Source organism: Leuciscus leuciscus, assembly GCF_965113295.1.
Source record: "Leuciscus leuciscus genome assembly, chromosome: 15".
NCBI lineage: Eukaryota > Metazoa > Chordata > Actinopteri > Cypriniformes > Leuciscidae > Leuciscus > Leuciscus leuciscus.
The window spans coordinates 36,983,297-36,999,386 of NC_138739.1; the positions used below are offsets into that span (position 1 = coordinate 36,983,297).

Sequence of the window (16,090 nt, forward strand, 5' to 3'; positions counted from 1 at the left end):
GAATGTGGGGGCGGAGCTATCCAGATGAGGTGTGATCTTTTTGGGTAGCGCCATGTTTGTTTTTGTGATTTCAAATATCAACAGCGTTTCTCAGAAATTGCTCAGTGCACCTTTAAATATTACATCACATCAGGGTTTCCCAGACTGGGGTTCATGATGGAACTGCAGGGGTTCGTGAGATTAATGAAAAGCTAATTAAATTTAACAAGTTACAATAAAATAAAAACAATCTAAATAAAATTTCTTTAAAAATATTTTATTTGTTTACCTGCATGTCATGTGACCATTAACTTAATTGTATCATTATTATTAGTAATTGTTATTATTATTATTATTATTATTGACTTAATTTTAATATTGACATAACTTATTAACTTAAAATCTCAGGGCTTACTTCAAGTAAATATGTAAATTTAAAGACAAAAAAGTTGGAGAATTAAATTAAATATGAAAAGACATGGATTTTAAAGTGTTTGAAAGACAAAAGCCTTCCAGAGACAGTAATACATGGATAAATGACTTATAATAATGAATGTGTTTGTCAGGAGCTGATCATATATGCAGTGTTGTTCAAAAAGTGAAATGATTTCTGTAACTCCAGTAATCAAATGCTGTGTTCTGCACAGTTTTCAGTGAATTTTAAAGGAAATGTTAAAAAATAAAAAGAAGTACTAGGGAGAATCAATGATTTTTGAATAATGTAATGCCATTGTGAGAATGGGTTAGGGTTAGGACAAATATATTATGCATACAGAAAATGTGCATCAGTATGTATGATAAACTCCAGTAATAGTAAGACTACTGTGGCAGTATATTGTGAACAGTCTCTGTGAGGTTTGTGGGGAGAGATGCTCTTTATTAAGAAGGCTGCCATCTAGTGTTTAATAGATTGAGTGCAGTTTTAATGACAGACAGCAAAATGTCTCTGTAAATTACATCTAAAAAAACCTCTGCTTTTCCAATCGACTGCCTGAAATATCCTTTAGTAAATCTGAGAAGGAAAAAAAAGAAAAGAAAAACCCTTCCCTACCCTTCCATAAACCCAGATTTATTAGTGTTTTCTGCTTGTTTGTTTAGCAGATTATTGAGACACGCATATAAAACCTGCCGGCATGGATCCATTTGGCTTGCTGTTTGTTTATTTGGCATGACAGGACAAAATTCAGAATGGCAGGAAGGAAGAGGTGTGGCCCGACGGGCTCCAACGGCCTTCATCCGTTTAATGAGGATGTTTGTATATAGATGCCTCATGCAAATGTGTTAATTTAGCCTATAGGACTAGCATAATATATGCAGATTGAAAGTTGATTTGTTACTAGGCAAATACCGAGTGTATAATGACCGTCTTCTGTCATGTTTACGGACATGAAGTCAGCGAACACTCTTGGTTGGTTTACTGACCTGCTTTCTGTGTGCTAAGGGTTAACTTGCCCTCAGCTAGCATGTCTGTCATAGCATCCCTGTGAATTGGGCTAATCACTCACACATACGTATTAAAGGATTCAGCTATTTGCTGCAGAGCCATGCGACTCTTTTCGCTAGCAGGCGCCACAACAAATGCTAATTTGACAAGCTATTTGCCTTAATTAAAATGTAATTTGCTCTCAGGTTGTGCCATATTTATCTCTTTTCTCTCTCGTTATCAAAATATTTGCTGCAGAAGTTTCATGCTGTAAAACAGTTGACACCCCACTGCTAATGTATTGATCTCATGTTACAAGTTGACTTTTTTTTCCCCAGCCTGACAGCTGTTTATATCGCGTATGGACCATAAATAACCATGTTATAGTAATGTTTTGTCCCAAGATGAAGAGGATAGACAAAGTAATTCAAATAGAAATGTTGTTCATTAATCAAAGTGACGACACAGAGTGTAAAACAAAACATTGCTGGACAATGTATAGGAACTAAGGAGGAACTTAAATACACAGTAGTGGTGAACCAAATACAGACAGGTGTGCTAATTAATGAGTAAACCAAGGAGACAAACTAGTGGCGGGAAACTGAGAACAAAGGAAAACCAACTAGATGACAAAGGCAGACACAACAGAAACTGATCACAATGAAAGTGCAGAACGCCTCGGTTACGACTGTAACCTCGGTTCCCTGAAGAGGGAACGAGCGTTGCGTCGAAATTGACGCTATGGGAACGCATTGCGTGATTGCATCATGAAGCACTTGTAAAATCAGTCCAATGGCGTATAGGCGGGTGACGTCATGGCAGGAAGCTATAAAGCGCACCCAGACCAAACATTGTCAACTTCTGATAGGTCGAAGCAAGTCGATCACAGGCACACCGGAAGTATGGCAAGGTGACGCAACGCTCGTTCCCTCTTCAGGGAACCGAGGTTACAGTCGTAACCGAGGCGTTCCCTTTCAAGGGAACTCGCGTTGCGTCGAAATTGACGCTATGGGAACGTCTATACCAACGCCACCATAGTGACCAGTGCCTGTCTTGTGTGAAATCAGGCGAGCACAACAAAGACAGAATAACCTGGGACCCAGGAGTGAAGCCCAGAAATAGGTTTTAAACCCGATGAGTGTGTGCGGAAAGGAACCGCCCGCCGCATCTAGCACCTCTTGTAGGGATACCCCTAATACAAGGCTACAAAGCCGCCAAACTGCTCCTGCTTCAACGCACCATGGAGGAAACCGGTGTGCAGGGAGCTCTAGAGAGATTGTGGCCTCAACAACCTCAGTTGAGAGACCCGAGTCTATGAGTTGGGCCCCCTCAGGGGCCAAACCCATACTCCCATAACTCTGTTCTCCAGAACTCCCGGAAGTAGAACAATCAGGGAAACCATGTACAGATGCTGAACTGCCACGTCTGCAAGTCCATATGAGCTCCACCACCTCGGGGTGGAGTCTCCCTCCCCTGGGCCTCAGCCCCTGCCTCGACAGGATGTCTGCTTCCTGAATCTGGTGCCCAGGGATGAAGAGCCTGAGCCATCATCACCAGGTGATTAAGTGCCAGGTGAGATGGTGACCCGTCCACGGGCACCGAGCGACCATCCATGATCGCACCCCAGCCCGTGAGGGAAGCATCCGTCGTAAGCGTTAAGCGACGACAATGAGCTCCCAGCACCGGATCCTGGGGACAAGAACCAAGGCTTCTTCCACATAACTAGGGCACGTAAGCATTGCCGCGTGACCCTGATCATGTGAAAGGGGTCATTGCCCCTCGGGGAAACTCTTTGGTCCTGAGCCACCACTGCAGGGGTCTCATGTACAACAGGCCAAAAGGTATCACGTTGGACACTGCTGCCATCAGACCCCTGTTGAGATATGTTTGACAGAAGTTCCCACGCTGCCAAAAAAATCTACTAAGAGAACCAGTCTCTCAAGACTGGTGTAGGTGTTATTCGAGCGACCAATTTGGTGCCCTGTACGGCGAACCGGCAGGGAACGATCGAACTGACTGCTCTGGAACCCTCCTTGGAGGGGGCGGGCATCCCAGGACCACTACGTTTCCGGGTGGACCCTGAGATATGTGCTCGCTGGAGACCGCTGCGCCCCGAAACACACAAGGTGGCGGGGTTAGCATAATTGTCCCCTGAGGGCACCGAAGGGCAGCGGGCACCGTATAATGAGGTGTTAACCGCTTCCCTTCAGAGGAGATTGCCCTCATTGGCCCCAGCCCGTGAGGGAAGCATCCGTCGTAAGCGTTAAGCGACGACAATGAGCTCCCAGCACAGGATCCTTGGGACAAGAACCAAGGCTTCTTCCACATAACTAGGGCACGTAGGCATTGCCGCGTGACCCTGATCATGTGAAAGGGGTTGCCCCTCGGGGAAACTCTTTGGTCCTGAGCCACCACTGCAGGGGTCTCATGTACAACAGGCCAAAAGGTATCACGTTGGACACTGCTGCCATCAGACCCCACAGTCTCTGAAACTGTTTCACAGTGAGTGACTGGCCTAGCTTTATTCTTTTCACAGCTGACAGGATGTACTCTATGCGTGCAGGTGAGAGGTATGCCTGCATCAACATTAAGTCCCAACCACGCCTAGAAAAAGTGGTCCTCTGTAGTGGAGAAAGCACACTATTTTTGGCGTTTAGCCGTAACCGCAACTCTTTCCTGTGTGCGAGATCGACATCTCGATGCGGAACTGCCAACTGATGACACTGATCGTGAAAGTTTGGGGTGATAGTGCTAGGCCGAACGAAGAACTCGATATTGGTATGCTTTGCCCCCAAAAGCAAACCTCAGGAACTTCCTGTGATATGGAAGGATGGAAATGTGGAAGTATGCGTCCTTGAGATCTATCGTGACAAACCAGTCCTCGGATCTGATCTGTGGCATGATTTGTCTCAGTGTTAACATTTTGAACTTTAGCTGAATGACTGACTCGTTCAGAACCCTCAGATCCAAAATGGGACGCAACCCCCCATCCTTCTTTGGAACGATGAAATACCAACTGTAAAAACTGGTGTCCCTGCTGGAGGGAGGTACATGTTCTATGGCCCCTTTCTCCAACAGGGTTTTCACTTCTTGTTCCATTACCAGAACCTGCTTGGGGCCCACCACGGCGGATAGGACCTCCATAAACCTGGGCGGGCGAGACCCGATGATAACCCTTTTCTATGGTCTGCAGGACCCAACAAGAAATATTTGGCAGCATCTTCCACGCTGTCAAAAATTCTAGCAGAGGTACCAGCCTCTCGAGACCGGCTTCTGGATTTAGTTGTTGTTGAACAGTCAGTCCGTCGTCCTGTAACGCGAACCGGCAGGGAACGACTGAACTGACTGCTCTGGGACCCTCCTCGGAGGGGGCAAGCATCCCAGGACCACTACGTTTCCGGGTGGACCCTGAGATATGTGCTCACCGGAGACCGCTGCGCCCCGAAACACACAAGGTGGCGGGGTTAGCATAATTGTCCCCTGAGGGCACCGAAGGGCAGCGGGCACCGTATAATGAGGTGTTAACCGCTTCCCTTCAGAGGAGATTGCCCTCATTGGCCTGACCCCTCGAGCATCAGGACCTTTTCTCCACAGCCTTCTTGGAAATAATAACGGTCCTCAGATCCGCCTTACCCCTTGAAGGCTGCAGTTGAGAGTGCCAACCCAACCCCAGTCTTTTATTGGGGGATCAGGAGCAAACACTCTGTTTCTGTTGAGATATGTTTGGCAGAAGTTCCCACACTGCCAAAAAATCTACTAAGAGAACCAGGCTCTCCAGACTGTTCTAGGTGTTACTCAAGCGACCAATTCGGTGCCCTGTACGGCGAACCGGCAGGGAACAACCGAACTGACTGCTCTGAGACCCTCATCAGAGGGGGCAAACATCCCAGTGCCGCTACGTTTCCGGGCAGACACGGAGATGTAGGCTCGTCAGAGACCGTTGCGCCCCGACGCACACGAGGTGGCGGGGTTGGCAGAACGGCCCCCCAAAGACATCGAAGGGAAATGGGCTCCATATAGTGAGGTGTTCTTAATTTCCCCCCAGGAATTTCACCATTTATTTCCTCAGAATTAAATGCAGCCAAAGATCAACCAGACAAGTCACGGTCTGGATGAAAGGCTGAATAGTATATTAATACCGAAATCTACCTCCTCAGAGGTCAGATAAGTACATATTTAATTTTCTCAAAAATTAAATGCAGCCAAATGTCAACCAGACAAGTAGAAACGGTCTGGATGAAAGGCTGAATACTATATTAATATAGACATAACTCCTCAGAGATCAGAAGAGTACATATTTAATTCTCTCAAAAATTAAATGCAGCCAATATCAACCAGACAAGTAAACACGGTCTGGATGAAAGGCTAAATACTACATTAATATAGACATCTAACTCCTCAGAGATCAGATATAGAACTTGGTCTGGATGAAAAATAGAATATATTATTTTCATACATCTTCTTTCAAAGCCAGACAAATATTTAATTTCTCCGAATTAAATTCATATTATATTCTCAAACAAAAAGAACCACAATAATAGTCTACAAACACATGATTAGTTTGCAAACAATCATAATAGAGAAAGAGAGAAAAGGAAATTCCCGTCTGCTCAGTTCCCTGTGTGTATAAATATATCAGACCTATTAATCTACACGTTGCCTCGGCAAACGCGCGATCTGAGCCACTAGATTCTTATTGCAGAGATGCAGACTCATAATCTACGCGCTGCCTCGGCAAACGCGCGATCTGAGCCACTAGATTCTTATTGCAGAGATGCAGACTCATAATCTACGCGCTGCCTCGGCAAACGCGCGATCTGAGCCATTAGATTCTTATTGCAGCCCCGTAATCTACGCGCTGCCTCAGCACACGCGAGATCCGAGATCGAGTCACAGAATCTTTATTGCAGACCCGTAGCCTTAATCTACGCGCTGCCTCGGCAAACGCGAGATCCAAGCCAAAGAATCTTTCTCGACTTTCTTCCCTCGAGAAGAAAGCCAACAGGAGCAGAGCTAAAACTCTCGAAGTGCATATGTTACACGTCAGGAATTATGAATGAACACTGTCAGCCCCATTTTACTAGAGCTGACCGTGCATGCTCTTCTCCCAAACAAACAACACATAAATCGCGTGTATCCCCACTCGCAATGAAGCGAGGGCGGGGAGGAACACACGATCCAAAATGCTGTTTGCTCGCCATTATATTCCTGTCTAGATATATAATATGCTTGAGGACAAACAACAATAAATAGACAGAGACAGATTTCACAGAGAGCGCTTGCTGAAGACACAGAAGCTGACAATGTTTGGTCTGGGTGCGCTTTATAGCTTCCTGCCATGACGTCACCCGCCTATACGCCATTGGACTGATTTTACAAGTGCTTCATGATGCAATCACGCAATGCGTTCCCATAGCGTCAATTTCGACGCAACGCGAGTTCCCTTGAAAGGGAACTGTTACAATTGTAATGTAAATTTTTGGATATAAAGTGGAGTCTATACTTCTGTTTTGTAGCAAGTTAGCATTGGTTAGCCTAGCAGTTGTATTTATCCACACGGATGGTTTATCCATGTTTTATTGTCTGTTTTCGATATTTAGTGTTTATTTACAGTATGTGTTGTAAGTTAGCATTGGTAAGCCCAGCAGACATATACAGTGTATGTCACATAAGGATGGTTTATCTACTAAATAACCACATTTTATTGCCTATTTTTCCGATATTAAGTGTTTATTTCTGTTGTAAGTTAGCATTGGTTAGCCTAGCAGTTATACGTCACATACGGATGGTTTTTCTATTAAATACCAATGTTTTATTGCCTATTTTTTGGATATTTAATGTTTATTTATGTTGTAAGTTAGCATTGGTTAGCCTAGCAGTTATATACATCAAATAAGGATGGTTTATCTACTAAGTAACCAAGTTTTATTGCCTATTTTTTGGGATATTTAGTGTTTATTTATGTTGTAAGTTAGCATTGGTTAGCCTAGCAGTTATACGTCACATAAGGATGGTTTATCTACTAAATAACCTTGTTTTATTGCCTATTTTTGGGATATTTAGTGTTTATTTTAGGTTCTTTGCTAAAGAATTTGTTCTGTTCTGTATTTATGCATTCATGTTTCTTCATAGATTTAATGTCAAGGTAAAGTTAAACAGGTCTGTCTACTCGTAGCCGTGTGAATATTTATACCACGGTATTCAGTTTGTTTCTGTCTAAAAAAGGTGTTTTCACTATTTTTAAGGTATACACAGACATCTCGTCGACCTACATATTAACTGGCCAGCAATATTTATTTATTTCATAGCATTAGGGCCTTCACAATGCCATTTATGATACCAATAATAGCAAAGTCTTCCATATTCAAAACACATATTGTTTATGTCGCTCCGTCATTTAGTGGGATTAACTCCTGAAAAGCTATTTTAATAGCTTTTGAATTATTCACTAAATGCAGACCTCTGGCGGCAGTCACATGCTTTCTTGGATACTGCAGGGAGAGTCTCTTAACAAGCATTAAATATTAAACCGTGATCTTTGAAAATAAATAACAAATGGCACAATGTCATCAGAAATGAGTAAATGAACATGAGAAATCCTGAAAGACGCTCTGTCCCTGTCTTGATCGTTAGCTCTGATATCTTGGTGTCTTGAGAACGAACGCAGTTGAGATAATGTAATCGTTGCTTTCAGATGCTGGTTTTTTTTATTTTTTTTATAGCTCTTATGAAAGTTTATTTAGCATAAAAAAGCCATTATAGCTTTAGCTGTGAAATTAAAATAAGTACAAGATCTCCTTCAAAAAGTGTAAGAACCTTTCAGAATATTGTGTAATAGGGAATATTATAAGTAAATGTATTTGTCAGCGTGTAACTGTTCATTGTGTGTTTCAAATCAATGTTTCTATTGTTTCTTGGAGCAGCGATTTAGCCGGTTGCATGGTAACACCATGAACAGTTTGCTTCTTGACAAGATGGATATTAATTTGAGATTCTGAAAGACTCCTGTGCCAGACTGGATCATGTTGCACAAATACAGATGGATTCAGAGAAATTACTCAGCTTTGTTCCGGGTATATCTGCTGGTCTGCCTGTCTGACCATTATAACCTCAACACTTATATAATGAAATCGGCAATGCATGTGTTGTTTTCCAGTTTGGAAAATGTTTAGATAAAACCGAATTCACTTGAAATCAAATGTCGACTAAGGAGGGGTTTGTTTTAGGAATGTGCTTTGTCCAAAAATATCTCTTCGAAGACATCTCTATTTAACTTCCTTAATCATTTAAAGCTCAATTTGTGGCTATTAAAGTTAATACGAATTGCCATTAAGAAATCAATAAGAAATGCAGGACAAGACTTGATTTTATCCTTCTAGAATTGATCGGATGGTTAAAATTAGGTGGTACACACCATAATGGAGACCGATTGAATGCGACTTTGCTAAAAAACAATACTTGAAAATCTATTGGTTGATAGTCAGCATGGCCTAAGTGATGTCATCGGAAAAGGAAAGTCGTTTCATTGTTGGATTTTGCAAATACATTACAAAGAAAAGCATTTTTCCACAGATAAGTTGTGCACAATGAGACCAGTAAGAACATTTTGATGCCATGTTGACTTACAAAGTATTTTTTTCCCGTGTGATTCCCAAATATCTGCTCTGGGAAAGCTGGAAACAGCAAGGCTCTCTCACACTTGAGCTTTTTTTTCATCAGCATGGATTCGATAATTCCCTGGGATGCTCTGTCCAGGTTACCATGGCAATTCAGAATATCTCTGCTTTTAAATCTGCACTTTTTTTTTTTTTTTTTCTATTCCGGAATGCATTCATTGAAAATAAATCCTATTATTTCCACTGTGCTGCTCTGTCCATCTGCACTTTGGTGGAACCTTTGTAGATGACATTAAAAAAATCAGTATACAGCGTAACAATTTGAGTGAAAACGTCAATTAAATGTCAGTATTTATTATTGATAAATTTACGATAGCACACTGGAGCAACATTAACAGTATAGTTACTATATTTTGGCAGAAACTGCAGGGAAGAAAACAGAACTTGAACTTGAGTAAATCACGTCCTTGACAATGCAACGCTTTACTCAACCAATAGCATGAGCAGGGGGCGGGGTGATCTGACCAATGGCAGACAGGCAAATCTGTTTAGGAGGGTAGTAACACACATTACACACATCACTTTTAAAAGCAAATTGTTTTGTGGTTTTATTTTGAATGCATCTTTTCTGAACGCTTTTAATACACCTCTAACTCGTTTTCTTCTTCTCTTTTATCTTTTCCAGTGGTCTGTAGTTTCCGAGGACACGTGTCACACGGTCTGACTCTAGAACTTGGAGAAACGGTTCAGATCCTGGAAAAGTGTGAGGGTAAGTCATTCTCCAGGAGTACTATAACACTTTTAAACTAATGTTTTTGGAAAACCTTTTTTTACAGGTGTTGATGAAAAATCTTAATAATATATAAAAGACACATTCCATGAATACAGTAGAAATTGGTGTCTCATCACACAATAACATCATACATATTTTTATGTAAGTTATTAATTATTTCCACTCCAGTGTTGCCAGCCACCAGCATTTTTTTTTTTTATCATTTTCATGGCTCCCAGTATATTTTGTTGTATGAATATCTGAATATGCAATATATCAAAGGAAAGAACAGGCCCTCTGCTTTTAAATCAAAATCTCGTTTTATGCTAGCTTGATGCATTCTTTTTTTTTATCATCACTTGAATGTGTGCAAGTTTCATAAAAAAAGCAACATTTTGAGTAAAAAGCTGAGAAAATCACGTTTTTGTTAAAGACTGGATCGTCTAGATCATAATCAGAACGATGATCAAAACACAGATGGAGTAATTCGAGATCATCAACACCCTCAAAGCTTCACAGTCCTAGAGCTCGTCCTGGGTCGACATTTCATTCAGTAACATTAGGCAGTTTTGATTTATATGCTGTTTGATGTTGATGATCGTGTTATTTTACATGTGCATCTGCTTACATATGATAATGCTTGTTTCTGCTGCTTCATCTCCTGTGTTTTGATCCGGAGATTCTGTACTCGTTCAGAAGATGAGTAATAGCGCCCCCTACTGTATAACTGTGAAAACACGGAAATACGTAAATTATAAATCAACATTTGGTTCCAAACTATCTCGTCCAACAAAGTGACAGCTCAGTTTAGGTTGTGGTGGGAATCACAGGGTACCTCACGATACGATACAATACGATACACAATATATCACGATACGATACGATACACAATACATCACGATACGATACATTACGATACACAATACATCACGATACGATACATTACGATACACAATACATCACGATACGATACAATACGATACACAATACATCACAATACGATACAATACGATACACAATACATCACGATACGACACATTACGATACACAATACATCACGATACGACACATTACGATACACAATACATCACGATACGATACAATACGATACACAATACATCACAATACGATACACAATACATCACGATACGACACATTACGATACACAATACATCACGATACGATACATTACGATACACAATACATCACGATACAATACGATACACAATACATCACGATACGACACATTATGATACACAATACATCACGATACGACACATTACGATACACAATACATCACGATACGATACAATACGATACACAATACATCACAATACGATACACAATACATCACAATACGATACATTACGATACACAATATATCACAATACGATACACAATACATCACAATACGATACATTACGATACACAATACATCACGATACACAATACATCAAGATACGATACAATACGATACACAATACAATACGATACACAATACTTCACAATACGATACACAATACTTCACGATACGATACAATACGATACACAATGCATCACGATACACAATACTTCACGATACGATACAATACGATACACAATACAATACGATACACAATACTTCACAATACGATACAATACGATACACAATACATCACGATACACAATGCATCACGATACAATACGATACACAATACACGATACTTGGCTCACGATACCAATAATCCAATAATCAATATATTTCTAGACAATCCTACAATAATACGTCACAATATCTGTCTAACTTTGAAAACAAAATGCCTGTGAAAAGGTTAAGTGCAGGTTTTCTCTCTTTATTAAAGTTCAAACTACCAGAAAAAAGCACAAAAAGTTTTTCAGTCTGTAAATTAAATCGAACATTTAAAGTAAATTAAACATTTTCAATGAGATCCGGGTGATGGCGTTGCAAGTGGCATTCATGTTCGTGGTATTACCCGTGCACTTAACTTTTACCAGGCAGTTCTTGTATATTGCGTACTCTTTTGGCGCTTTTCCACTGCATGGTACGGTACGGCTCGGTTCGGTACGGCACGCTTTGGCGCTTTTCCACTGCATGGTACGGTACGGCTCGGTTCAGTACGGCTCACTTATGACGCATTTCCACTGCATGGTACGGTACAGTACGGCTCGCTTCGGCTCGCTTTAAATGGTACCACCTCTGTTGAGGTTCCAAGCGTACCGTACCGATACTAAAATGTGACGTGGAAACACTGCAGATCACTGATTGGTCAGACAGAATCATCACTACCAGCGTCATTGTATTTACAACACGAGACACTAAACCCGCTAGATTTAAATAGCCAGTAGACAACAGCCAACGCTGTAGCGCCTGTTTTAAAAGTATTTGCTTCAAAAAAAATAGTATAAACTTAAAAAAAAGAAATGGCTGAATCGTGGTCAGTGGACGAGGTGCAGACGTTCCTCTCGTTGGTTGCCGAGGAGCGGATGGGGAAACCCGGAATGAAAAATTCGCATTTAATATGATGATGTCATGGCAGTAGAGACGGCAACTATAACGATCAGTCACACCCACTTTGAAGCGGTACTAACTGCAGTGGAAAAGCAACCGAGCTAAAGCGAACCGAACCGTGCCGTACCGAGCCGAGTCGTACCACGCAGTGGAAAAGCGAAGCGAGCCGAACCGTTCCGTGCCGAGTCGAACCATACCGAGCCGAACCGAGCCGTACCATGCAGTGGAAAAGCGCCATTTGTTGATTTAGTTTGTCCCATCAATAGTATAAAGCCGAAGTGCGTCCAGACTAGAGGTCGACCTATTCATAGGTTTTGCCGATATATCGGTACCGATAGTTGATTGGTGGAACTATCGTTGTCGGAAAAAATTCATACCAATAGTTGAGAAGAGACTGCTGACATTATACAGAGCGAGAGTGCCCTCTAGAGGCGGAATAATAACTATCACTGGCGCCTCGTGTTGTTTATTTGAACACGTTGATCACACGCTGCACGGAGAGCGCTGACACTTCAGATGACAGCGAAACAGTATGAATACAGAACACTAGAGTACATGTTGCCATATCATTATAAAGTAATTCATTTGTTGACTAGATGCTGCATTAGCAGAGAAAGAACAGAAGCATGTTTGCCGTCGAGGCTGAGAGGACTTAACATTGTAGTGGCTACCTCAAGCGGTTAAAACAATGTGACAAAAACACACGCAAACCTGACCCAAATGTTTAATGTTGCAATTGTTACCATCTATTTTCATTAGTTTATATCCAGCTGGTCACTTTTTTGCATTCATTAGCCGGTGAAGTTGCATATTTAAAGCTAGTGACATGATTGCTTTGTCAACATTGATACGTTCATGCAGCCGACAGAAACATAAACAAATCAGAAATGCTTTTGATTCAATTATTTTTTATCACTGCAATACATATTGTTATTTTGATTAGATAATCATCAAGTGTTAGAATATAGAAGCAATTAAAGTGAGAGACTATACATGTAATATCACATTTATGTAATTTTAATGCTCTGGCCTTTGCAGATATGTAAAGATGGCCATCTTTAAAGGGTTAGTTCACCCAAAAATGAAGATTCTGTCAGTAATTACTCACCCTCATGTTGTTCCAACCCCGTAAGACCTTCGTTCATCTTCGGAACACAAATTAAGATAATTTTGATTAAATCTGAGAGCTGGCTCACTCCTCCATAGGCTTCTAAAGACGTTATAACTTGCTGGCCCAGAAAATGCATTAAAGACATCGTTAATATAGTTCAAGTGACTACAGTGGCTCATTCTTAAGTTTATAAAGCGACGAGAATACTTTTTGTGCGCAAAACAAAACAAAAATAACAACTTTATTCCACTATTCATTTCCTTCTCTCTGGGCCTCGAGTGAGTTCACGTAGTGTAATAGCGTAGGACGTCAGTGTTGCACGTCACACGTAGGCTCACTATTGGCCGACGCTGGTCATGTGTGAGATGCGTGGTGACGTACAACACAGAAGCGCTACGCAGTTACACTACGTGAAAAAACTCGAGGCCCAGAGAGAAGGAAATGAATTGTGGAATAAAGTCGTTATTTTTGTTTTGTTTTGCGCACAAAAAGTATTCTCGTCGCTTTATAAACTTAAGATTGACCCACTGTAGTCACTTGGACTATATTAACGATGTCTTTAATAAATTTTCTGGGCCAGCAAGTTATAACGTCTTTAGAAGCCAATGAGGAGTGATCCAGCTCTCAGATTTAATCAAAAATATCTTAATTTGTGTTCCGAAGATGAACGAAGGTCTTACGGGGTTGGAACAACATGAGGGTGAGTAATTACTGACAGAAGCTTCATTTTTGGGTGAACTAACCCTTTAAGCATAGCAGACTCTTTGGATTTATATCAAATGGTACACTTTACAATAATATAAATTTTTTGAATTAACTAAGGTTAATAAATGTTGTATATCGTTAGTTTGTTAATTTAAACATTTACTAATACATTTTAAATTGAGATTTTATTTTTATTTTTTCTGTTAACCTTAGTTAATGTACTATGAACTAACATAAATGATCAAGGTACAATTGTCTTGCTCAAATATTAATACATGCTGTAAAAAAAATGTATATTGCATAATGCATGTAGATCATGAAAGCCAGCAAACGGGACTTGCAAAGAAAATACTTGTAAAGAAACCTGTAATATTTTAATGTTTAAATTATTTTCTGTAGAGTTCATTGTGTAGAACTTCTCATTTTAATATATTCATATTTCTATATTTATTTCATTTAGCACATTTCAGTTCATCACTGTTTTACTTGGAGTGTTATGTTTTTTGTTTGTTTTTGTATTCCATTTTTAAAATATCGGTCGATTAATCGGTTATCGGTCAAACCTTAATATCGGTATCGGTAAAATCCACTATCGGTCGACCTCTAGTCCAGGCTTTGAACTTAAACGTGGTTTGGGCATCTATTATTTTACTCACACTGCTGTCCGCCATCCTGTTAAAACCCTTTTTTCTAGTTAACTTATGGCTAGATAACTTTTGTTCACGTTTCCCTCAGTCATGTGTTGAGCGCCCCCTCGAGGAGCCATGAAGTAGTGATGCTGGAAGGCTATTTAGAGTGCCATATTTTATTAATTAAAATATCGATATTTGGCGCCAGCGTATCAATCATCGTATCGCATAGAGAAAGACAACGATATATCGTCCTATCCATATTTTGTCCCACCCCTACTATTCTATAAGTAACTTTGCAACTACATGTCAACTTATCTTACTAACCTGAACCCTATCACCAAACTCTAACCTAACAGTCCACAACAGTCTACTAATACTCTAATGAGAGTTACTGTAGTTGACATGCAGTTGCAAACTTACTTATAGTTTGTAGAATGTCATGGACCATCGAAATAAAGTGTAGCCAAATTCAACCCTGTTACCCATTCTTCTCTGTTTTAATCATTTTTAAATGAATTCGCTTCAAGTTTATTTCGTGTTTGTTTCTAAAACAACAAAACAGCTTATATAATAATGAGTTTGACCCCTAAGGTGAGCAGAAAGCATTGTCTGATGGTTATTCATGAACATTTGTTGAAAAAATTAATTTTTTAAAAGAGTTTCAAACCCTTTTTTTTCGTAACCTCTTCATGGAAAGTGCCACGAGACATATCAACATTTTCCACCCACTCTTAGTTCAGATCGTCCTGTATATTGCAAGACAAAATCTCCTGTCTCTGCGTTTTTCGCTCAGTATGTAACTTGTGCTGCCGGCAGTCTGTACTTAAGAAACCCAGATAATTCTGAATACTTAAATGGAACCGAGAGACTTTCAACACAGAATTTGAGGGCGCCTCTGTTCTTCAGCCGACAGAAGAGTCACGCATGTTATATTTATGGTTAGTTTGGCTTTCTTTTGTGACTTTTTGCACTTAACAGCACTGTTAGCGCTAGCTTTAGCCTACCGTTACCTCAGTCCTGCAGATGCTGTTAATGGGATTGTTGTGTACCCATCTCAGGACTAGGGCTCTGATTCATGGCCGTAGCATCGATTGCTTTGATGAAAGCTGTACATCGGCACCCTGGCCTGGATGTGCTGGCTCGCTCAGATAACAGGACCGATCATGTGATATTAGCCGTGGCACGTCAGTCGTCTAGTATTGATCGAGACTTCACTCACTTTTTCATTGAGTAATCTTCCTTTATCAGGAACACTATGAGAAGAGCACTTGTCCTGGCAGTAAATGAGGCAAGATCTTCACGATATAGCAAGAAGAAACAGCTCAAAATGATGTTGATGGTCA

General features: G+C 40.6%; 1 protein-coding gene across 6 annotated transcripts in view; it reads left to right on the forward strand.

The window, feature by feature from the left end:
* The window catches only part of dock3 (dedicator of cytokinesis 3), a 204,258-nt gene that overhangs the window by 43,440 nt on the left and 144,728 nt on the right, over positions 1 to 16,090 (forward strand). For all 6 annotated transcript variants that reach the window (XM_082137785.1, XM_082137786.1, XM_082137788.1 and 3 more), the window contains exon 2: positions 9,704 to 9,787. In XM_082137785.1, coding sequence (XP_081993911.1) covers positions 9,704 to 9,787 — 84 coding nt within the window. The remainder of the gene's footprint in view (positions 1 to 9,703; positions 9,788 to 16,090) is intronic.